This window comes from Lepisma saccharinum, chromosome 15, assembly GCF_977018435.1.
Source record: "Lepisma saccharinum chromosome 15, izLepSacc3.1, whole genome shotgun sequence".
NCBI lineage: Eukaryota > Metazoa > Arthropoda > Insecta > Zygentoma > Lepismatidae > Lepisma > Lepisma saccharinum.
Genome location: NC_139243.1, coordinates 7,114,412 through 7,138,637, shown reverse-complemented (window position 1 = coordinate 7,138,637; position 24,226 = coordinate 7,114,412). Strand labels below are relative to the sequence as shown.

At 43.9% G+C, this 24,226-nt stretch overlaps 1 protein-coding gene across 1 annotated transcript in view; it reads right to left on the bottom strand.

Annotated features, from left to right (window-relative positions):
* Positions 1-24,226, bottom strand: part of LOC145999748 (glutamate-gated chloride channel subunit beta-like) — a 45,432-nt gene that overhangs the window by 4,782 nt on the left and 16,424 nt on the right. Inside the window, exons 5-6 of the mRNA XM_083137034.1 lie at positions 10,175-10,324; positions 5,355-5,556 (exon numbers count right to left, since the gene is read on the bottom strand). Of these exons, the coding sequence (XP_082993160.1) occupies positions 5,355-5,556; positions 10,175-10,324 (352 nt within the window). The remainder of the gene's footprint in view (positions 1-5,354; positions 5,557-10,174; positions 10,325-24,226) is intronic.

Genomic DNA, 24,226 nt, shown 5'->3' with positions numbered 1-24,226 from the left:
GGTTGTCTCTGGAGCAAGGCCGCGCATAGCGGAAGAGAAGTGGACGGGAATCGAGTGCGCAGAGCGAAGCGGTACACGCTGCTGCAACGGTAGTCGTTTTACCCCTCTACGCGTTCCCATTCACTCTCACGTGTTCGTTGGTGGAGCCGTCTCGCTTCACTACTTGCGCAGAGACTTGTCTTCGTTCACTTGATCCAGTGATAACCGGGACAGTGTATTATAGTTCCAGCAGTTATGTTCCCAGCAGGGAATTTTCCCATGAACGGGAAATTTGGAGCCGGGAATTACAGAAAGGGGAAAAGAGAGAGAACACGCGAAATGTACAAGAAACATACGCCACGATTTAATGCACTAAACAATTGCTTATTCCCAGTGGCGGCGATTGAGTTCCAAAACCGGGGGGCGGGGGCAAATGCCCCCCTCGCCCCCCTAATCTCCGTCACTCATTATTTCTGATTCGGTATTGTTTCTGTTTTCTTTTCTGTTCTATTGGAGTATAAGCGCCTGGAATATCATATTTCGTTTCAATCTGAACTAAGACGATTAATTGTAATGAAAAGTGTAAGAACTTTCAAGTTACAAGTTTAATTAATTGTGAGGTTTCAAGGTAAAGCGAAGAAATAAATTAAGTACATAGTATAAGATTTATCCACCACAAATTAGCATACCGACAGCGGTTCCGGTTTCAAATCCCGGCCTGGTCATGGATGTTTGTGAGTACCCATTGCTCAATTTCATCATATCATCACTCATCCTCATCTTCGCGATTATTCAAAAGTGGCAGAAAAGCGAAGTAAAATAAACCAAATCAATCAATCAATCCATTTTGTGGAACGCACCCATAAAAGTGTTGACAAGAGTCTAATTTGCTTACACAGGCCCTTAAAATCGTTCACATTTCCGTCCTAGATCGATATTGTGTTATAAAACGCAACCAAGTTGTTCTTTGTTATTTATTGTTTGTGAAAGAGGGAATTTTAAGGTCGAAGAGGGAAATTTTTCCCAGGCCCACGAACATCGCTATACTGAACGCAACTCCACTGGCGGCTAGTTGAATTTTCTTCGATTAAGATCGGGCATTTTCGAGTCACAAGGTACCGAACGTTCATCTCGGACAACTTTATTGTCAGCACCAGAAATCAGCTGGGGTTAATGGTGCAACTGCACACGCGGCCCTGAACGATGAAGTTTCCGAAAGGACCAGTCACAGGTCGAATGCAGTCGGACACACAGCCGTATAAAGACAACATGCACAAACAGAAGTACGCTTGGCAACGTTGGAACTGAGTTTGTTGACACCCAACGGACCACACGCCCCCGAAAATGATTGGGGGGACAGGACGTGCCAGAAATAGCCATCAAGGTCAACCGTCAGTTGGAGCTGCGATCCGTATAGTTCCACCTGATAGTGTTGGAACAACAATTATGTTTTCCCTCATAGTTTCTTTATCTCATTGGCAAGACTATTGTATTTACTTATTTCTGCTAACCTTGTTTCTACGAAAAACTCAATATGCTGACCAAGGCAGTAATTTATTTTATTATAAAACATAAACTAAACTTAACGTTTCAACCTTCTAGCAAGGTCTTCTTCAGAACAAGATGGCCGTCAGCTGTAGAAAGCTGTCGGATCGCGCTCCGCATAAGATTGGATTTTCTGTGTTCTCGGTTTATTTCTCTATTGTGGTACTTTGCACGGGTGTTAAGGTATTGCTATTGAACAATGCCGACGGTAAAAACATTAACCCGAGTGAGTGGAAATGCAGTGAGAGGTGTTTTATTGTTCCAGCGGCAGGCGTCCTCCCGACGCTTTTCTCTGCTTCGCCGAGGGAGACACGTGCAACGGACAGCGGCCAAGGTAAGCCCCCGCCTCACCGGCTCTTGAACTTTCTTTTCCTTGTGCTGCTGTGCGGAGACATTAAGTTAAATCCAGGCCCCAGGCCAATGGAAAACAAATTCAGTGCATACTATCATAATGCCCAGAGCATAAAGAATAAACTTTCTGACTGCACTTTGGAACTGGGAGAATTCATGGAGCAGGACTGTATTGCAATAACCGAAACGTGGCTCAAAGACAATGTACTGGATTCCGAACTGCCTTTTTCAAAACATTTCAATATGTACAGGAAAGACCGAGGCTCAAGGGGCGGGGGAGTGATGCTTTGCATAAATAACAAATGGAATAGTGTGTTGCGAAGTGACCTGGATCGTGACTGTGAAATTCTGTGGGTTGAGGTGCTTTTCGGCAAGAAAAACAAACTTTTCATCGGTTGTTTTTACAGGCCACACAAAACTTGCCCCGTAGCAGTTCTGGAGGCTTGCTACGATTCTGTACTGTCGGCATCCTCTATGGGCGACGTAATTCTTTTCGGAGACTTCAATCTATCAATTTCATGGACAGACCCCACGCATGGCTTTACAAAAGACAAGAACGACACGTACTTCATGGATCATTTCATACATGGCCTCAGACTTCAACAGCACAATATGTTCAATACACGAGAAGACAATAACCTGGACTACATTCTATCATCACTCCCTTCAGCGCACATCACCCCTTCGAGAAACCTCATCCCTTCGGACCACGAATCGCTGGACGCTGTATTCTGGCTCCCGGACCACCTGAAGAGCCAACGACCTCCCACCCCTCGACGCCAATTCCTTGTTTGGAGCAAAGCACCCTGGGGTGACATCCGTTCGGCGCTGGATTCCATTCCCTGGACAATCCTGGAGAGTGGAAGTGTCGACGAAGCGTGTGACGTGCTGACTGATGTGATTCATGCAGTGATGAAGGATTACGTGCCACTCAAAAAAACGAAATCAAGCAAATACCCTTCCTGGTTCGACTCTGAGCTCTTGCTTGCCCTTGGAAACCGAAAAAAGGCCTGGGATCTCTGGAAACATTTTCCTAATGAATACACACGGAAAACTTTCACCGACTTACGACGTCACTCTAAACAATTGCAGAAGACCAAATACAGGGAACACATCGGTGCTATCACGAACAATATCAAATCAAATCCCAAACGTTTTTGGTCACTAATCAACTCAAGGAGGCAAAATTCCCGAATACCTTTGAAAGTAAAACATGACTCAGTATGCGCAGAGGGCCCTGACAATGCTAATCTTTTTAACTCTTTTTTCTCCATAAATACAACCTCGAATTCACCGACTTCATCCATTCCTAATCTCCGTCCAGTTTGCTGTCACTCTCTAACGTCTCTCTCCACGTCTCCAGAAGAAGTACAACACATCCTATCTTCAATGCCTCAAAATCGCGCCAATGGTCCTGATGAAATCCCTTCTATTTTCCTAAAAAACGCTGCTTCTTCTCTCGCTATTCCCTTCTCTACTTTATTAAACAGATGCTTCAATGAGGGTACATTTCCAGATTCATGGAAAAATGCTAACGTGGTGCCATTATATAAATCTGGAGACAAGTGTGCCGTTTCTTCTTATAGGCCTATTTCCCTTCTTTCACCACTTTCTATCGCCTGTGAAAAGATAATAAAGGACCGACTCTACAAATTTACCTCTCCATATATAAATTCAGCACAGCACGGCTTCTTACCAGGCAGCTCCTGCTTAACCAACTTAAGCATTTTATTATCTGACGCTATCAACTCTGTATCTGAAAACTCTCAACTGGATGTAATATATCTGGATTTTTCGAAAGCTTTTGACTCTATAAACCACAATTTCCTGCTTCATAAATTATCCCACCGTTTCAATATTCATGGAAACTTTCTCTCTCTGATCAAGCACTACCTCCAAAACAGACAACAAAAAGTTGTTGTTTCCGGAATGTCTTCTTCTTATCAAGCTGTATCTTCTGGTGTACCTCAAGGCAGTGTTCTTGGACCTCTTCTCTTCATCCTGTACCTTGATGATCTTCCAGAATATCTTTCCGATTCATGCAAAAACCTTCTCTTGTTCGCTGACGATTGCAAAATATATAGTAAAATCTCCAATTTCAGTGACATGACACTTCTGCAAAATAATTTAGATTCTCTAATAAAGTGGTGTGAATTATGGAACTTAAAACTCAACCCTCAAAAATGTACCATCATGACCTTCTCCTTGAAGAAAAACACATTTAATACTAAATATTTCATAAAAAATAATTGTGTTCAAAGAGTTGCCGCACAAAAGGACCTGGGCGTCATATTTGACGAGAAACTTTCCTTTTCTGAGCACATCTCTACAGTCACAAGGGGTTCAATGCGTATGCTGGGTCTTCTCTATCGTTTCACGGAAATAAACAACTTGACTGCCCTCAGCACCTTTTACAAATCTTTTGTGTCACCTAAAATTGAATACTGTTCTCCGATCTGGTCTATGGCATGCCCCTCAAATTCAGATAGACTAAATTCCGTCCTAAATTTCTTCCTGGCCATTGTTCGACACCGAATTCCGTCCACAAAACACTTGCAAAAGTCCATCCTCCTGCAAATGTTAAATATCCAAACTCCTCAAGAGAGACATAGACTGGCCGACCATATATTTCTACACAAAATAGTGAATGGCAACATCAGAAGTGACCGCCTTCTTCAGGAAATTCATTTTCGTGTGCCTGCCCGCTCAACAAGAAGCACTCTACTTTTTGCTTCTCAGAAGCCGAGATTGTGCCTCATCCAGCGCTCTCTGTTTCATAGAATGCCCAGTGAATACAATAATCTAGGAAGCGAAATAGACATTTTTGAAAATCTGGACCGTTTTAGAAGAAAGTTAGCTAAAAGTATGTAAGTCTCTTAACCACATGTAATTTTTCTGTTATTTTTTTTGTTGTATTATGTTATTATTATTTTTTTTGTCCTTATGTTCTATAAAATCGTTCCAATGTAAAATGGCTAACGCTGTATTTGGAATCTTCTATTAAATAAAATAAATAAAATAAATAAAATGTAACAAGGTACAAAAACAGAACGATATATATACACAAACATTACTCCCTTCCAGACTATTAGACTGTGAAAGTACAGTTGACAAGGGGAAGCCACCTGCTAGAATGTTCCAGAACAACTTTCTAATAGTCTGGAGGGGAGTAATGTTTGTGTGTATATATCGTTCTGTTTTTGTACCTTGTTACATTGGTGCATAGTCTGAAGAAGACCTTGCTAGAAGGTTGAAACGTTACGTTTAGTTTATGTTTTATAATCAAATAAATTACTGCCTTGGTCAGGATATTGAGTTTTTCATATCATGGAAATGATATGAATGGTGTTATACTTGTTTTTACCTGTTATTTTCATTCATTAACTTGATTTTATTTGGTATTATGGTGAATTACTTGACTCCGACTGCTTTTTAGATATAACCTTCCAAATCCTGGTGATAAGCACCATAGGCATTACCTGAGCGAATTGAACATGGTCACAAGCGTCAGGAGAGTTGTAATTATCAGTGCTATCCTCCCTGGGACGATGTCTGGCTTTATGATGAAGCTGCACCAAGACACCAGCACCATCAGGCCGCTGGGGAAATACGTCATCAGCAAGTAGGTGGAAATTTCTCTTTGGAGGTAGAGCGTGAGGGACAAGCGTTTTGGAAGCGATTCTGCAAAAGAAAGAAACTCACTTTAGATTAAAGCTTTTAAAAGAATTTAATTCAATCCCATATTATTTGCCCTCTAAGGCAGACTCGTAGTCAGAATTTTATTTCGGTGGGGCTCATCCCTTATCAGCAGCCGCCATCTAAGAGCGAAAAGTGTGTGTGGGGGGGGAAGGGGGGTAAAGTTCCTGAAAATGAATTTCTCAATATATTACAACATATTCAATCCTGTTTAGGATGTAAAATTAATTACGAGTATATTTAAATTAGATATTTGTAGGATTTGGGGGGGGGAGGGGCTATAGCCGAGCCCTACCCCAGGCTACGGCCATGTCCGAAAGGTGCAAGACCGTACTTGAAGCGAGCATCCTCCGGGTATGGTCTTGGAGAGCGGTCTTCAAGTCGTGGACTGGAAGTGTTGTCTTTCGAATTGCACTTCGACTGCAGCACCAAATACGATCAGGAGATAAAACTGAGTACTCGTTGTTTTCTTCGCGTTTTAAACACTTATTTTTCACCATAGAAATCGCATAGCATTTTCAAATGTTCGTACACATACATTTCCACACATTAGAAGAACTATAACCAACAAATTGCTGGCCCATAACGTATATCTACCTGTGTCGCTGGCTTTCTACTTCCGTGATTTTAAACAAATGAACAACGAGTGCGGAAACCACGTGACCTAGTCACCAACCATCTGCACTACGAGCTGTGCACTTGCGTACTTCTCTTCTTGGCGCTTTCGAACTGCACTAGGTGACGTCACTTCCGCAAAGATCATACTTCAAGTCTGTACTTTGTACCTTTCGGACAGAGCCCCAGTGCATGCTCTAACAGTTAAGTTGCGTAAGGCTATCTACTGCACAGTTCCGCAAGGGATGTCTGGAAACTTGCTGTCATGCTTGGACTGGACCTACAGTTTAAAGTGAGATCCGAACCACTATGTGGCTCCACCGCCGTCATGTTCGCGAGCAGACTTTAAGACTAAAATTTGGAAAATAAGTACGCGTACATTACTTTTGAAGAGCTTTGGTTTGGTGTAAAAATCGCACTGTCGCTTTAGTTGTGTGCCATTATGGCAACATGAGTGCAATCAAAAACAATGTTCTGCCAACTGAAATTGCCTCTACTACTCCTTTATATGTACAGTCACCTATATCCTGAAATAGATTGGAATACGCGACAAAACGTATCTACCACCTGGGCGAAGGGTCTTCTGACGAGTCTTAAAATATTTGAGATGCGACAAGACGTACCACTTGATGGGACGACATCAAAAAATCATTTACCGAAATTACGATTTTCTCTAGTTTTCCTCATTTCCATCACACTGTATCCAGGCTCTGGACACTTCCACACCGTTATTGGAATTTCCGCGTTTTGCAACCAACTGTTCACAAAGCAATCAAAGAAAAGAGCTAGCTTCGCTGATTCTGGGGCTTCAGAGTGCATTTCCAGCCATCCATCACAAACGTCCTCCGTCTTTAAGAAGGCCAGAGCGGCACGCATGCGTAGAAGAAAAGATCTAAATATGGGCCCCCTTTTTTATGTTGTCATTTTCGGAGGGAAAAAATAAATATAACAAGCACCTGCCTTTAAAATGCATATCTATGAAATATATACTGCATGCTAAAGTATAGAAGGTCTCCATTTTTTTTAAAAAAAAGCAATGTCCAAAAAATGGTAAAATTATGTATTTCAAAATTGTGGTCTAAATATGGGCTACTAGTGGCAATATCACAAAAAGCAATTAAAAATAATAAAACAGTCATTTATCGCTAAAACCTTATAAAATTCATATTTATGAATAATCTGTTGTTTTGAGAATCACGTGGAATGGAAAAAATCGAAATTAAGAAAAACATCCAAATATTTGTTGAAAATGTGATCTCAACATTAGACCTCATGTCATAGCCCATATTTCGACCATCACGCCATTTTTCTTCTTCAATTTATTTTCGCTCTCTGTGGTACATATTTCACAAACAAATCATGGCATTATAGAAGCTCACATTTGTTCTATGTACCGCTAGTATCATAACCTATACAAAGCAGATGAGAATTCAGAAAACGCCGAGTTAAAACACACCTACAATAGGTTTTCGGAGGTCGCAATTCTATAACAGCGTCCAAGGCCGAAACTAACCACCACTTTCTCTTGCGAATTGGCGACGCAACCTTTGTCCTTGACAGATAACCAGTTCCAATAGCCTCTGCCAGGCTGCAGCACCCGGGAGCGCTGATAACTCCAAAACCCATATTTAAACCTTCGCCCATATTTAGACCTTCTCCTCTATATGCAAATGGATTTCTTCATTCTATCGATACTCGATCTAACCTAACCTAACCGAACCTAACCTAACATAAGAGATCAAAGTCGTAATGACTAATGAAGTATAACGAATAACCTAGCGGGGTGCTGGATAGCGCACCGTGTTGTAATGTCTGACATGTCAAGGGCATGTTCAAGCGTTTTCCTTGAAGTGGTACATTTTGTCGGGACACCCTCGCTTCTCTATAAAGCGTCATGTGTAACTCTACGGCGGTGATAGGAGTTGCCATTGAAAATTTACTATTAAAATCCACTTTTCGACTTGGAGTTATGCAACACACATAACGCGTTGCGGGAAACTACGAGGGCGTGCTGAAAAGTAATGCCTCCTATTTTCTTTGTGACGGTGTAAAGACATTTTGGATTTTGAGCATTGTACTCTTCAGACTTACCCCCTTCTCCATTCCAAGCTTCAAACTTCTATCACCAGGGGTTGCTGAACTAGAGCGAGGAAAATGGCAGCATGTAACCATACTATGTCGGTGCACCTGAAACTGCGTGCGGTGACCGAGCTTCTAACTGCAGAAAATGTGTCCCCCAATTGACATTCATTCAGATAATGAAGGCTTTTTATGGCAATGAATGTGTAACGTTAGTACTGTATGATGTTGGGCTGTTCATGCTCACAATGAAAACCCCTGCCGAGGAACTCTCAACGTGTGTGACAAGGAACTTCTTGACAGGGCAATCGACGGGAAGTCGAGAGGACAGTACGAAGCAGTACACGCTGCTTTGAAGGCTGGCAACTGCAGTCACTTTCCCCTCCACGCAATCCCGTTCCCTCTCACGTGGTCATTGGCGGAGACTTATTTTCTTTTGCTGGCTCCAGATATACAAAGTACAGCTACAGTGCAGCGTTACAAAGTTGTCTTGTTTTTAATATCAAACAAAATAACATGTACTTACTGCTTATTTTAGCACAGTACAGTACAGTACAGTAATGAACTGTAATAATTACCGTGGAATTTCTCTACTCTCAACAACATATCAAATATTATCTAACATTCTTTTAACAAGACTAACACCATATGCTAATGAAATTATAGGTGATTATCAATGTGGATTTAAACGTAACAGATCAACTACAGATCAAATTTTTCACATCAGACAGACACTTGAGAAAAAGTGGGAATATAATCAAAATGTCCATCAGCTATTCATTGATTTAAAAAAAGCATATGATTCGGTCAAAAGAGATAAATTATATAATATATTAGTAGAATTTGGAATACCTAACAAGCTTGTTAGTATGATAACACCAGTGAAACAGAAAGTAAAATTCGTGTGGGTATTAATATGTCTGACAAATTTACAATTCATGATGGGTTAAAACAAGGAGATGCATTATCTCCATTGTTCTTTAATTTTGCCTTAGAATATGCTGTTAGGAAGGTAAAAGAAACTAAAGAAGGACTGAAATTAAATGGTCTGACTCAATTGTTAGCATATGCAGATGATGTAGACTTACTGGGGGATGACGTGAATACAATTAAGAATAATGCTAAAATATGTTTCAAAACTGCTAAAGAGATAGGTTTGGAAGTTAACAAAGAGAAAACTAAATATATGCTTACAGGCCGAAACCAAGTGTTATGTAATAATCAAAATCTAATTATTGATAACAACTCGTTTGAACCAGTTTCCAAATTCAAATACTTAGGAGTAATATTAACAAATGAAAATTATATTAAAGAGGAAATAAAAAGTAGGCTTAATTCAGGAAATGCATGTTACTTCTCTCTTCATAAACTTTTGTCTTCTCGTTTAATATCTAAGAAACTAAAAGTTAAAATATACAAAACAGTAATTTTGCCTGTAGTATTATATGGATGTGAAACTTGGTCCCTTACATTGAAAGAGGAACATAAATTGAGAGTATTTGAAAATAAGATCCTTAGGAAAATCTTTGGACCTAAAAGGGATGAGGAGACAGGTGAGTGGAGAAGGTTACATAATTTAGAACTACATAATTTGTATTCATGTCCAGATATTATTAGAATAATTAAATCAAGAAGACTTAGGTGGGCAGGCCATGTGGCACGGATGGGAGAGGAAAGAGGAGTTTACAGGATTGTTGTTGGGAAACCTGATGGTAAGAGACCTGTAGGAAGGCCAAGACGAAGATGGAGGGACAACGTTGAGATGGACCTAAGGGAAATCGGTAGGGATGGGTAAGAGTATATAGATCTTGCTCAAGATAGGGACAGATGGAAGGCCTGTGTTGCTGCAGCCATGAACCTTCGGGTTTAAGAAGGCTAGGGAGTTAGTTAGTTAGTTAGATGTACTTACTGCTGCCGTAGTTCATGGGACGGAACTCTCCTGTTGTGAATCTGAATTTAAACAATGGAAGTTCCATGTAATTGGATCCCCAGTCACCTTTCTTGACACTCAGTTCTGCCCCTGGGTACCACGTCAGATTCAGATACTTCTGCATTACATCTGCAATTGAAGGAACTCTTAGAATGTATTATACAGGGTTTCTATAAATTAGTTATACAAAAGTAACCGTTAATTGTGAAGAAAGTGTATTTGTAACAGAAATGTTTTATACATCAATGAATACAGCATATCTTCAAGTTTTCTCTACAAGTGTTCAATATGTGATCCTTTCATAACACGGCAAATGTCCCAGCGGTATTCGATTTCCTGCCAAATCCTTTGAAGCTTGTCTGCATCACTGGTCGACGTTGCTGGGAAGAGGGGGAACAAACACACGTTATTTATGTAACCCCAGATTGAGAAATCCATGGGGGTTAGTAGAGGTACTTAGCCGGTTGACAATAATCTTTTGAGGCTCGAATCATCATTTGAGGCTACCCTAACCTACCCTAACCTAACCTACTCTAACCTACCCTAACCTACCCTAACCTACCCTAACCTACCCTAACTAACCTACCCTAACCTACCCTAACTAACCTACCCTAACCTAACTAACCTACCCTAACCAAACCCAACCCAACCTAACCTAACCTAACCAAACCCAACCCAACCCAACCTAACCTAACCTAACCTAACCTAACCTAACCTAACCTAACCAACCTAACCTAACCTAACCTAACCTAACCTAACCTATCAAAGGGCCTGAGGGGTCCATGTATTTTTTATGTCTGGCAACACTGCTGGGGGCCTAGTGTTGGCAATACTGTGGGCCCTTACTGTAGCCTTTTATGAGGGGACCTATTGTCCCCTTTTTACATTTGGCAACTCTATTGGATGTTCCTCCTTTGAGGGTTGGGTTTTGCCAACCCATCCGAAGAAAATTCCACTATATGGTTTTTTACTGGCTAAGCTAACCTACAAATAGGAGTTGGCAGCACTGACTTATAAACCCACTAGCAGTGTTTCCAACTCGTCGTAGTACAATAAGCCCGGTTCACAAACCGAAAGTGGAGCTCGGTGGAGCTCGCCTTAATGGTTTTCTCTTGTAAGGCATGAGCTCCATTTTCTTGCAGTGTTGCCAACTCCTACCTACACCCCCTTTTTTTACTTGGCAAGGGCTAGAGAAAGAAAAAGATGGATGGATGGCAACACAGTATATGTGTGCGTGTGCGTGTATAATATGTAGCATTATTAACTAGAGAGTGTTAGCAACCCACCTACAACTAAAAAAAAAAAGAGAGATGCCAACGTTGCTGTAAGATGAAGAGAGAGAGAGACCTATAGCTGGCAACAGTGGTGAGCGAATGCGCCATATCGTAATTTTCCAAGTCCCGGTCAAATGTTTGTATATCGTGACCTTTGTAAACCTCTCTCTTTTTCGGGGACGATGTGCCACACGCACACACACACACGCGCGCGTGCCTGTATTGTGACGCAAGCAAAAAAACAAAAATAATAATAATTGTTTTTTTTTTTTAGGATTTCTGGCCTCTATAACCCCGCCAGGAGTGCGTGGTGCCCAACACCAAAAAAGTTCTATATAATGGTCGTGGGGCTATCAAAGCCGCCAACAATGCCTCTGTAGAGAGTTTTGTGAATTATTAATTTTTTTTTATTTGCGCACCGAACTAACTTACATTGTATTTTATATAACTTTGTTGATTTTTTTAGTATGTAGCAATTATTTTACGAATTATTTTTTTAAAACTGCTCTGTGACCCTCTCGTTCTTCACGTCGTGGACGAAGGACTTCTCTGCGACCAGGATGACGCTGCATAGAGTATCGGCGGGCAGCGGACTGTTGAACTCGCAGACGATCTTGATGTTGGTGCGATCGTTGACCACCACCTGCTTTCTCTTAGATGTGTTGATGACGAACATCGGCCTGTGGGTTTTGAATTCGCTGGGCGTGTAGTACATGTCTACGTTTCCCTCGGTCACGCGTTTGTAAGCCGAGAACGCTTCGTAAAGTTTGAGGTAATCGTCTTTGGTCATGTCGAGGTTGTAATTCTCGCGCGGGAACACTTCGTTCCTACCATTCTTCAGATAAATGTTCTTGATCTTGCAGTCGTCGAACTTGCTGGAATCTTTCTCCTGGTTATTATCGCGCCCGGTCTGAAAGAGCACCACGACGAAATCTGGCATGTCGAACTGTATGTTGTTGAACTGCGTCGTCACGTCGAATTCCATGTGACTTCCGGACGCTAACTTCTGCACGCACTGGTAACCGTGAAAGTGAATCGACACCTGGGGACTTTTCAAGATCTCCGCTTTGTACTTGAGGGCGTAGTTCGTTTCGTATTCCACGATCGGCATTCTCAATTCCATGCTCCGGATGACGCATTTCGCCGCTTCGGGTAATGTGTTGGCTATCGGCGTGCCGTCGGCGTTCAAGTTGGTGTATCGCATCAGTGCGTTGTTGTCGTTGGCCGCTCTTCGAAACGTGACGCGCAGTCCTCCCTTCCACATGATCTCCTTATAGTCGGAGAAGAAACCGGGCAGCAGACGCATGGGAAAGAGCGCCGTGTGACTTGTCGTCGATATTTTGGTTCCTGCTTCGAAGCCCCCGGCCTGATAGTACGCTGCGTCCGTTTTGGATAATTTCAATGTTCCCACTGCCGTCGACGTGATGCCTGGATAATCGATTCTGTCGATGACGGTACCGTGTTTCCTCACCTCCACCTGCGAGAACAGGTGAGGCACGAAGTTGTCCACGAGTTTCAAATTGGCATTGGGCGGAAAGGCTTCTCCGCTTTCTTTCTTCACCACGTCGAATTGAAGGTAGAGGTCCGCTCTGTGAGGATGAACAAACCCGTCCCCTACGTCCACGTCGTATTCGATCTCCCTGTTCGCTTCGTTCAAATTGGCGAACGTGCGACGGTTGGGAGGGAAAGATTGCAATTCGTAACTTTCGATTTGCTCCATATTTTTTTTCACTATGCATGTTATTTATTATACGCTGATCTCCACGATGGCAGTGGTCGTTGCACCTGCGAAATCCACCACCTCTCCTTTCTCGTTCGTCACCACCAACTCTATGTCGTCTATGCGGTTGCGACATACTGGAAAATAGATCGGCGAAGAGGGCGTGTAGATGATCGGTTCCATGAACTCGGAACTTGGTTTGAACGTGGCTATGATTCCCGTCTGCTTGTGACTTCCTAACAATCCGTCCGAGGATTTCGTGATCATTCCTTCCGCCACGTTGCAGTGTACGTTCAGAGTCTCTATGGATAGAAATTTAGGAATATTGACTGCTACGTGCTTGATGCCAGCTTCGAGTTTCGTGTCGTTGTCGAAACCTAAAAGTTCTCCCATGGTGCCAAGGTCCACGGTCTCCGTCGCGGATAGGATTTCCACTCTGTGCGTGACCGAATTTTGAGAAAGGTACGTGCCTTTGGGTAACTGAGCTTGCAAAGTGGAAAGATTGTATTGGCCTGGCGTGACAACGATGTGTTCGCTTCCGACACTAATTTTGTTGTTGTGATGCGTGACGTTAGGTATGAGGTACATGCTGTAGAATGCACGCAGAGCCACGGATTTAGGATAGACGATGTGGTCGTGCAGCGTGAGTTTCAAGATTGAAGATTCGCTCGTGAGATGGAACACGCCCATCGTGTTTCAGGTTCCACAGTGCTTTCTGGAAATCTTCGATCGTAGGGTTATTTATTTTAGAGAGAAACGCGAGCACGGAGAGGCAGAGATGACCGCAGTTCACGTCTCCGAAATCTGGAATGCGTTCGTCGTTGTAGTATATAGAGGTTTTGCTCGTTTTCAGATAATGGGCTAAATTTGTAGGTGGAACGCCTCCGAAAGAATCGAAAACGAATGCTTTGTTATTGTCATCGTTTTTGTGGTAACATATCCAATGCGTGCCAGGATTTTCTTGATTGTCCAAGTTGACTACTCCACATTCTCTTCTTTTGACGGTTGAAGGTAACGAGTCGGACATGAAAACTCCTCTGAAGTGTTTGATTCGTAACGGTTCGATCAGAGATTCAATGTCTCGGTTGGTGAGTGCTGCTGTTTCTTTTTTTTAAACTTTTTCATCACGCCCTTTCCTCCTTTCTTCTCCATGGCCAGGTTGTGACGTTTCTGTTCTTCCAACTCGGCCTTGTTCTTCTTCGAGTCGATGACGGTTTTCGCGATGGCGGCACTTCCGCCGGCCAAACTTCCAACGGCCCCCAATGCTGCCAGGATGGCCGGGATGCTGAATATGAAACCTCCGATCTTTTGCTGTTTCCGCGAACGCTGCAATCTTTTCAATTGAGGTGTGCTGAGCAGCAATTTCATTCCGTGTCCTTTCGACAAGCAAGAACGTTTCTTCTCGCGTTGTTTCTTGGTGAGTAACCCATCGAGGGCACCTAGATTTTTTAAATTGGAGTATGGTATCTGGTACACGACACCCTTGGGCTTCATGTTGATGCTCTATGTGTTATTTTCACGGTATGTTATTTATATATAAATGTTCTGAGATTTTTTTTTTCAATGGATGTTATTTTATATATACTCCGCGTAGCCCCGTTACACAAATTCTATTACATGCCTTGTTTTCTTACCAAGAAGTTCCTTTGTCCCCTTGTACACGATTCGAGTTTTGTTCTCGATTAAGATAGCTAGCTTCTCGTCGGATAACATGCTGGCGTATCGATCTGGTAAAAATAGACTGTATTGTCCGTTGAGCAACAGACGCACCTTGGGACCATACTGGGTAGAAACGATTGAACCAGAAGTTATCGTGTAAGGTTTGTCGACTTCCAATTCCTGAATTTTTACATACTCGACTGACAAATTTAGCATTTGTTTTAATGCTTGGAGGTCACTCATTTTTTCACTCGTCATATCAAAGAGAAATTTCAGGGTGTTAAAGAATTTTTAATTTTTCACAATGTGTGTTATTTATATATATTTTTTTTTCACGAGATTTTTTTTTTGTATCGAATATTTTTTTAACAGAGGAAGAAAGTTCGTGCTTCCGAAAACGCGATGATGTGCGTGATGATTTCTTCCCTCTCCTGCTTAGATTTTCTCCAATCATCGGTGCCCCGTCTTCTCCCCTGCCTCGCCTCGTGCAGTTCGTCCAACCTCTCGTTCAATTTTTCCCCTGCAGCCGACAGAAGAGTGTCGAGATCGCCGCACCTCATTCCACTGATTCCCGAAGACGGTCCTTGAGAACTATTTCACAAGGGATGCGAAAATCCGGCGTTGATCTCGCTATGATTACAAGTTTATTAACATCTGCGTTTACTGCCTGTTTGAATATTTTAGATAGTAGCTCGGGTGGCAAATCAGTTATGCAAGCCATGTTTATTTTTTTTTTACTGTATGTTATTTATATACCCCATCCCAATTTTTGTTTTGTGTTCATGGCGATGGTGGTACCCAGTGCGGCGACCCGTTCACCCAACGATGCGTCTCTGCTCACGAACCTTTCGAAAGCTGCATGTTCCAATTTCTTGTCTGCTTCGTGACGTGCGTCCAGATCCGTCTGCGTGGTGTTGTAGGCGATGTCGTGATCTTTGCATGCGGCGTCCAACGGATTCACACCCTTGTCTACTCTCTCCAATCTTTTCTCGAGTTTGGTACCCGGTCCGCAGTACTGGTAGCCAGGTAGATGCATCTCGAAAGGTAACTTGTTGATGATGTCGTTCACGAGTCCCTTTCCTTCGGCCACGTTCCAGAATCTCGGAGGCAGCGTGTTGATGATTTTGATCAGGTAACCTATGCCCTTGTCGTCGTTCACGATGAAGTTGGAAAGTTTCGTGCTGATCATGTCCACGATGCCAACCTTCTCGTTGTAGAAATTACGATTGCCTGCATTCTCTTCGCCGGCTATCACCAACAATCGGTCCACGAGTTTCCTAACGTCGTCCACCCAAACGAATTCTTTGGGTAACGTGTTGTAGCGTTTGACGCCGCTGCCTGTTTTGACCTGGTTCCAAATCGGTTTGATGAGATTCCTGTACTTCTCGCCGCTGCTCGATTTCACCCTATTCTGCGAGGCGTCGTTGTTCTGGTACAAGGCATCCGTCATGATCAGAATTTCCTTGTAACTTTGGTAATCTTCGTCGGTGTAATCTTTCGGCTGCTTTTTGGCGACGAGTTCCCACAGTCCCACCGTACCCGGATACCTGTTCCAACTATCCTTGTCGCCTAAATTGACTTTAATGTCGTTGCCTTCGAAGGTCACCTTCGATTTCCCAATCTTCCACACCACACCGCCGCCTTCGTTGCTTTCCATGCTCGGATACAATCCGAACACTTCATCCTTGTCGAACTTCCCCGTGCTCAGGTAGTCTCGTGCCAAAGGTCCCAACTCGATCTTATCCGACGACGTGCTGCCTATGGCTCGACGTCGTGCCGGTACGTCCTTCAGTTCGAACGGCGTCGAAGGAATGCTCGAAATGGGCGTGGGTACAGTGTAACTTTTAGCTGCGAGTGGTACGAGTTCGTTGATCAAATTTTTATTTTGTTCCGTGACACTTTTAATTTCTTTACCTAGACCGCTGATGGCATCGATCACGGGTTGATCCTGACGTTTCTTCTCTTCGTAGAATCCGCGATTCTCGGATTTCCAACCTTTGAAGCGTTTCGCGAGGTATTTTCGCAACTTGAGATTTTCGTCTTCGATTTTTCGTTTCGTCATGACGTTATTTATACACGTCGTTTCTCACAACGTTGCAACGTTTAGAAAGTCGTTGATTTTGTTTCTGTATTTTCCGTCGATGGGTTTCCTCGTCATGTCGATCGTCGCGAATCCGAAATCGTCACTGTTCCAGCAAGAAGAGCAGCGTTCCGAAAATTGATTGTAGTTCATGTCTCCGCCTACGTAGTCATCGTACGCGTGCTTGAGGTTGGTGTGATCTTGACGAAACAAACATATGAAATTAGCGTTGTCGCGTAGTAACTGTTTTGGAATTTTGGAAAACGTTTGAGTTAGGTAAAAGCAATCCATTTCTTTGTGACGACCTTGCGTGAAAAAGTTGCGAATTTCATTTTGATTTTCCAGGATGACGTCGTCGAACACAACGACTGAATTTTCACGACAATCGTCGAGTGGTTTTATTTCCGAAGCGAACGTTGCAATGTCCAGACCATCGTACACTTTCATCAGTTGCTGGTATTTGGATTGCTCCAAACTTTTCGAGAACACGTACAGGTGCCTGTTCTTCCAATCTAACCAATTCGGTGCGAGGAGAAAATTGTCCACGAGCAGAGTCGTTTTCCCACACCCCGAAGGACCTACGATCAGACAGCGGATGCTGTCGGGAAGCAACTCGCCGTTCTTTTTTTTTCTCGTTTGACTTTCCGGATCCGGTAGACGCTTCACCACATTCCACGTACTCACAAGATCACTTCGTTTGCGTCGATCCAACTTTTTTCCGGAAGTCCCAGCCATTTGACAAACAGTTTGTCACCTTTCCTGCGTAATACTTTCTCGATGAGGTACGTGTCGGGGTGTTTCGTTTTAGAGAGTTCCTCTTCGTAAAATCTTCCTTTCAAAATCTCGCTGCTACTATCTTTTATTATATACGTGTGTCGGTTTCCGGGTAAAACTCGAACCACCGTAAAAAGTTCCGTGCTCCAATTTTTTGTGAATCCCTTCTCGAAGGTGCGTTTGAATTTGCTGATCCTCACCTGGTCTCCAATTTTGTATTTAGCTTTTTTTGTCGTGGGTGTGTACTTTGGACAGTAAACGGTAGAAATTAAACGCTGCTCGTCAGATTTCGTAACGTCGGCTGGCTTCATGCCTATCGTTCTGTGTACCGTATCATTATAGGTGTCGACGAGTTCCGGCAGGATGTCGACCCATTTGTAATTTCCCTGAAATGTGAATCGTTTCCACATATGTGTTTTCAAGGTTCGATTGAATCTTTCCACGATGCTGGCTTTGATGTGACTGAAGGTCGAATAATGTCGAATCTTGTGTTTTTGAATAAACTTTTGGAATACGGAGTTGTAAAATTCTTTGCCGTTGTCCGTTTGCAGAAACCGTGGTTGTCTGCCGCCGCTTTCGCGAAAAATTAATTTGAATGCTTCCGTGACGCATGTTCCCGTTTTCGCCTTCAAAGGTAGAGCCCATGCGAATTTCGAAAATGTGTCTATGACGGTGAGGAGGTACTTGTTGCCCTTGTTCAATTTATGTACGTTTTTCAAATTGCCGCTACTCATCTCCACGAGGTCGCTTTGCCAGAGGTCGTCGATGCCCTTGGTTACCACAGCCAAACGTTCGTAGTTACGGCGTGCAGGTTTATGCAATTCTTCGACGATGGCTTGCCTAGACATTTTTTTTAGAGATTACGTTTCAAGAGAAGCACAAGCGTGATGGGATTCAAAGATGGTGGTACCTCGCTCGTGTTTTGAATGATCAGCTTATCGCCGGCACTCACGTCGAAAACGGTAAGATCTTCGTCTTCGTGTATTTCATATATGTTGCGCGTTTCGTTCCAACGTGCCAGAGGAATGTTTCCCGCTTTCTGGACACCACGATTCGATATCAAAGTCATGGTGGGAACGCTAGCTTTTCTGCCGTGAGACCAGTACGAGAATTCGTTTATCTGAATCGTGCCATCGAGGAGAAACTTGTAGTACGGATGATAAGGATGTAACATGTACAGTTTGTTACCTTCGACGAACGTGGAGATTCTCTGTTGATTGGGTACGCTGTTGATTTCGATGGCTTGCAGAGAATGCAGTTTAGCGAATTTAGTGTCGACGCTGAGCAGATTACTGTGAACGTGTCCGAGTTTATTTTCGATGGGCAGCAAATGCTCGACTATGGTATCCGTTACGGCAGACAACGACGGTTTGATTTTCACTTCCACGTTCAACTGCTTGTAGTTTTCGTTGAGTTCTTGTAACTTGGCACCGAAAGAAGTCAGCGTCGATTCCTGCGTGGATTCCAGCACTCCGACTTGATCTCTGATGTTGACGACGATGTTCTGAAGGTTCTCGACTTGATTCAATTTCGAGCTCTTCTCGGTAAGATCGTTCACGATGCTTTGCATCTCTGTAAACTGCGTGTGAAGATCGGCGACGCTCTGCGAAGTGGGCAGCGTCGACACCAGCGAACTGATTTCGTCTCGAATCTGTTCCACGTTCGCCGTTTCCGTTTCCAGTCGTTTCAGCATACGTGATATGTTCCTTTTCAAAGCGTGCAATTCTTTGGAGGTGGGGAGATTGGCCACCCTACTCTCGAGATCGCTCAAAGAAATTTTGATGTCGCTCGATTCGGATAGTGCCGTCACCGCCGTTTTCAATTTTTCCAAATCTTCGCTCGAAGGTACGCTCGTCCGTAACGATTCCAAGTCACCCTGTATGTTGTCCAGTACGTGATGAAAATGAGCGAGATTGGATTCGACGTTCAAATTTTCTAAATATTCGATCTTCTGCTGAACCGTGCTCAACGTGTCTTGAATGCTCGTCAACGCTCTCGCTTCAGCGCGAATATTTTTAATTTCCTCGTTGATCAATTCCAAGGACGCCTGAAGCGTAGCGATGGTGGTTTGAATGTGTTCGAAATCTTGATAGGCCTCCAATTGAATTTTTATGTTCGCGACGCTTTTACCGATGACCTGCAGTTCGTCCGACGATGGTAGGTTCGTCATGGTATCTTCCAAAGTCTGTAACTTGGATTTAATTTCTTCCAACGTGCCGGTGAATTCTTCTTGTAATTTGGAAACGACGACGTGCAAGCGTTCTACATCAATATCGTTCACCACGGTTTGAAGTTCGGAGAAATTCTTTTCGATTGCGGAAGTTCGTTCTTCGATTTCGAGTTTCAATTTTTCCAAATCTTCATTTTTCGATTGAAATTGCTGTAATTTGGCCAAATCATTTTGAAGCGAATCCACGCTCAACTGTATATTTTGAACGTTGTCGTAAGAAGGTACGTCGACATAATTTTTTATGAGCGTTTTCAGTTCGGAATCGATTTTCAGAATGGGGTCGAGACATTGCGTTTGGAGCGTAGCGATTTCCGACTCTAAACTTTTGTTTAAGGTCTCCTGCAAAGCGATCAAATCGGTCCTCAACTTCTTAACTCGAACGTCCAACATGAGAATCTCTTCTGCATGGTCTACACGCTTGGTGTTGCCGAAAATGTCGTTAGGCATTTTTGGTTAACGGTTATTTATAATAGGATAGACGATTCGTAATTCTACGAAGAGAGGAATGAGTTTGTCGTAATCTCCGAGGAGTTCCACGTACAGGTAATCTCCTGCTGAAACATCGTACGCAATGTTAGAAAGCATCTTGTCGTGCTTCATTCGAAAAATGTTCTTGCCAGTAGAAATTTTGATTTCGCCTACGTTTTCCGGATTCACGACGATTTGAAGTTTCCCACCGATCGGAATTTCGTAGAAATGTAAATTGTTGTTGAAGACGTAAAAAGTTTTGCCGACATCTTCATCCAATTTCGTCCAAATGCTGTTGAGGTGAATGATCAACAGGCCGTTGAGTTTAGGTAACACGGAAGGTAAGACTTCATGATCTGGTATGGACGGTGCAGTTTCCATGATGATCTGTTTTTTGAAACCGAACAAGTTCATAGGCATGCTGGTTATTTAAGAATACGGTCAAAGTTTTTTTTTTTGTAATGACAGTCAGTGTTTTTTTTTTGTTTTTTTTGTAATGACTAACAAAATGATTTTTTTTTTCTTTTCGCATTGCCTATTACTTTTTGTTACACTCTGGGCAGGCCTTACTAGTTTGGAGGCGATAGTGGCCCCACGGAAGTGTATGGACCCCACATTCAAGAATACACCTCTTGTCGTCGTGTGCATCCAGAGCAACTTTCCTGACAATATTAGTTGTAAGCACATGATCGACGCTTTGGATACGATGCTCTTTTTGTAGAATGGGCGATTTTGTTCTGAGGCACTCGAGGTAATCCTCAAACTTGAGGTGCTCCCGAACCACTTGCCTGCTTACACCCTTGGCCTTTTTTGTTACAGAACCCTCAGCCCGAATTGCATAGGCTTTGGCACGAAGTCCAGCAAACTCCACAATCACATCCCCGTCCTTCTCGTCCTTGAGTTTGCCGGGTATTTTTTTGTTCCGGGGTGGAATTTCATACCGGTTTAGCTGGGGATAGCCCGATGTGTCGAAGAGCTTGACAAGAGCTGGAACTTTGGCTATATCACCATATGCATCGGCCGTGCGAACATGGTACACCAAGCTGTCTGTGTCTGTGTAGAGGAGCGAGATATTGTGGTTGTAGTGTGCACGTAGTATGTCGTAATATGTCTCGAACATGCACAACTTGCTCAGATCCAAAACTGCAGCTCCCACATAGATGGGCTTGTTGAGTAGCACCTCGCCCCGGTTCATGTGAATCAGAGACATCTGTTCGTTGTAAATTGTTCGAGACCTGAACAGCGAGCTTGCAACAAGTCGACGACACTGTGTTTTCTTCGTCACCAACCTCACATCAACGCGATTTCGCACATTCTCCATGGTCTTCCCAAATATCGCATTGTTCATTAATTTGAAAAAATCGCGATCAAGTTCCGAAGTGGCAGCAGTGCGATGTTTGGTGTTCAGTTCGATGTACGGCTTCAACCATGGAGACTGCCTGAACAAGAGCACGCGGTGAACTGCTTTGACCGAGACCCCTTGTTGCATTAACCACTGGAGGTTCCGGTAGTGTAGCACATAACGCTTTTTGGGCTCCAAGTCCATGACGAGCTTCGGTTGATCCGAGCCAGGTGGACACTTGAATTCCGGAGCAGGCGAAAGGTCGCAGAATGTATCCTGCAGATTCTCGGGGAAGTCAAGGTCCACCTCGGCAAAAAACCCAAACTCGTCGCACTCTTTTTCGATGTCGTGGTATAAAGAATCAACCCACTCAAACTGTCCTGTTGGGAGTGGCTGCATCATGGAGTGCCCGTAAAGGTTGTTCACGTCAGTGTACATGATGTAGCTTGATGGTTGGGAGGGGTCGTAACCAGTGGCCATGTGGCGATTGTTGGCGTGTGCGAAGCGTTGCGACACTTGGACCATGCCGCCCCGGATAGCTCTCTCGATGAAAAGCATGATATCAACATCAGAGATAAGTGAAAGTTCAACTTCAGTCAGCAGGAGCATGGCCGACCATGCCAGTCCAGGAAGGCTGTAAAAATATACAGGGTCCAGGTTGTAAATGTTTATCGCAGTCGCCCGAAACGCCTGGAACACATCGGCAAGAAGCGTCACATCAAGCTTCAGGTATGCATCGTGGTAATCACCGAAAGTTCGGCAACCCAACTCGACCCACATAGACTGAGCATGCTTGTACTCCTCGTCGGTAATACCTGAACCTCTCAGCTGGCTGTAGAACTTATCCTGGGGAGGCAGCAACTCTTCTTCGAACTTGGAAGGGTCGGTGACGTATTCGTAGGGGTAGACCCCTTTACGCCTGATGAGTGCGACATCTAAGTTCGGGAAACTTGATGTGGTAATGGCTAGTTGGTCGTCTCTGAGCTTCCCAGCAAGAGCATCCAGGCTTGCCTGGAGGAACCTCAGAGAGTCGAGGAACCGAAGCTCGATACTACTGCTTGAGTCGGGGATCGACACCCACTTGCTGATGCTAATATAACGCTCCTCGTTCTGTGCCAGGACATTGATTCTCGCATTGTCGTACCCTAGATGTGTGACCAAGTGATGGAAATCATATCCCGAGCCATTGTGAAAAAAGACCGGTATGAAGCGCGGGTCCCTGGCTCTCAAGTTACACCTGTTGCACCACGGGCCAATGTAGCTTCCGGTCCCATAATGGTCATGGTGGTGGACCTTTTTGTTATCGCCAGTGAAGACCGAGTTGCAAACAGGACAATTTAGAGCTATTTCGTGCTGATGCTTGTCTTCCGGAGACAGAGGTAGCATGGGCTTGGGGGCCAACAGCACCTTCCCTATCTTGATGCCTTCCTGTTGCATTCTCTCCAGGAAGTGTTTGGCCGGGTCGGGACCGCGATACACATAGGGCTCGGAGGCAATATGTTGGTCTCGCCACACCACAACATAGGAGTAACTCGAGGCCTCGTGGATTTGGAAAGGAATGGTAGAGGATGTTTCGGGGTTGGGCTCGCAGTTAGACAGAGGTTGAAGAAAGGCCTCGAAGTCTGCTACAATAAAGGCAGGATGCTTCACCATAGCACTGTGCATGCGAAAGCACTCTACTGCACCAGGTTCGGGCAGGATATTTCGTGCAGGCTTGTTGGTACCACAGTAGAGCATGTGGCGAGCTAGCTTCTCAGCAGCAATGTTGGGTCCTCGAGAGTGTTTGAATTTATATTGTTTTTGGTTGTCGAAAGTGGACAGGCACCTGCGACACACCTCAACATGGTGACTATGACTGCTCCGTTGGCTCGAAACAAGCCGAGAGAGGGAACGGATAAGGGTGTAATGGTGATGGGTTTCGTTTTTGATGAGTAGGAGGTCAATTCGCTGTGCACTATCATCATCTACATCACTTACCCGAATAGGGTAGACGTTGTTTGCCTCGGTGAGACCGTAAACATTGATGGCTAATTGCAGGCCCAACAAGTCACGAGCACGAACCTCAAACTTGCGAATATGCGAGACTTCTACAGGGTAGGCAATCCCGGCCATTGCATCCTCCAGTTCCGACTCATACTGCTTGTAGTGTGCAACATAGCGTGGACTGTTTTCCCAAGGTATAGGGTGCAATGCTGCCAGCACCGACCAGAGGAAGCATTTGGTGTCTTTGTTCTGAATATTGAGAACCGCTTTCCTTGCTTCAACCTCGGGTGGCAGGGCAATATAGCTAGACCCTGCCAGTGGCAGGAATTTGTTAAGTTTCAGACAAAGTTCGTGGGGGTCGCCACACAGCGAACCGCCCGAGCCTTCAGCCTGATGCTCCTCGTGCTTTGCCACAAGCTCCTCGACAAACTTGTCGTAGATGCTGTCGAGGTCAGTGACATCTGCCTGATGCAGTGTTTTTGATTTTGTGGCATGGAAGAA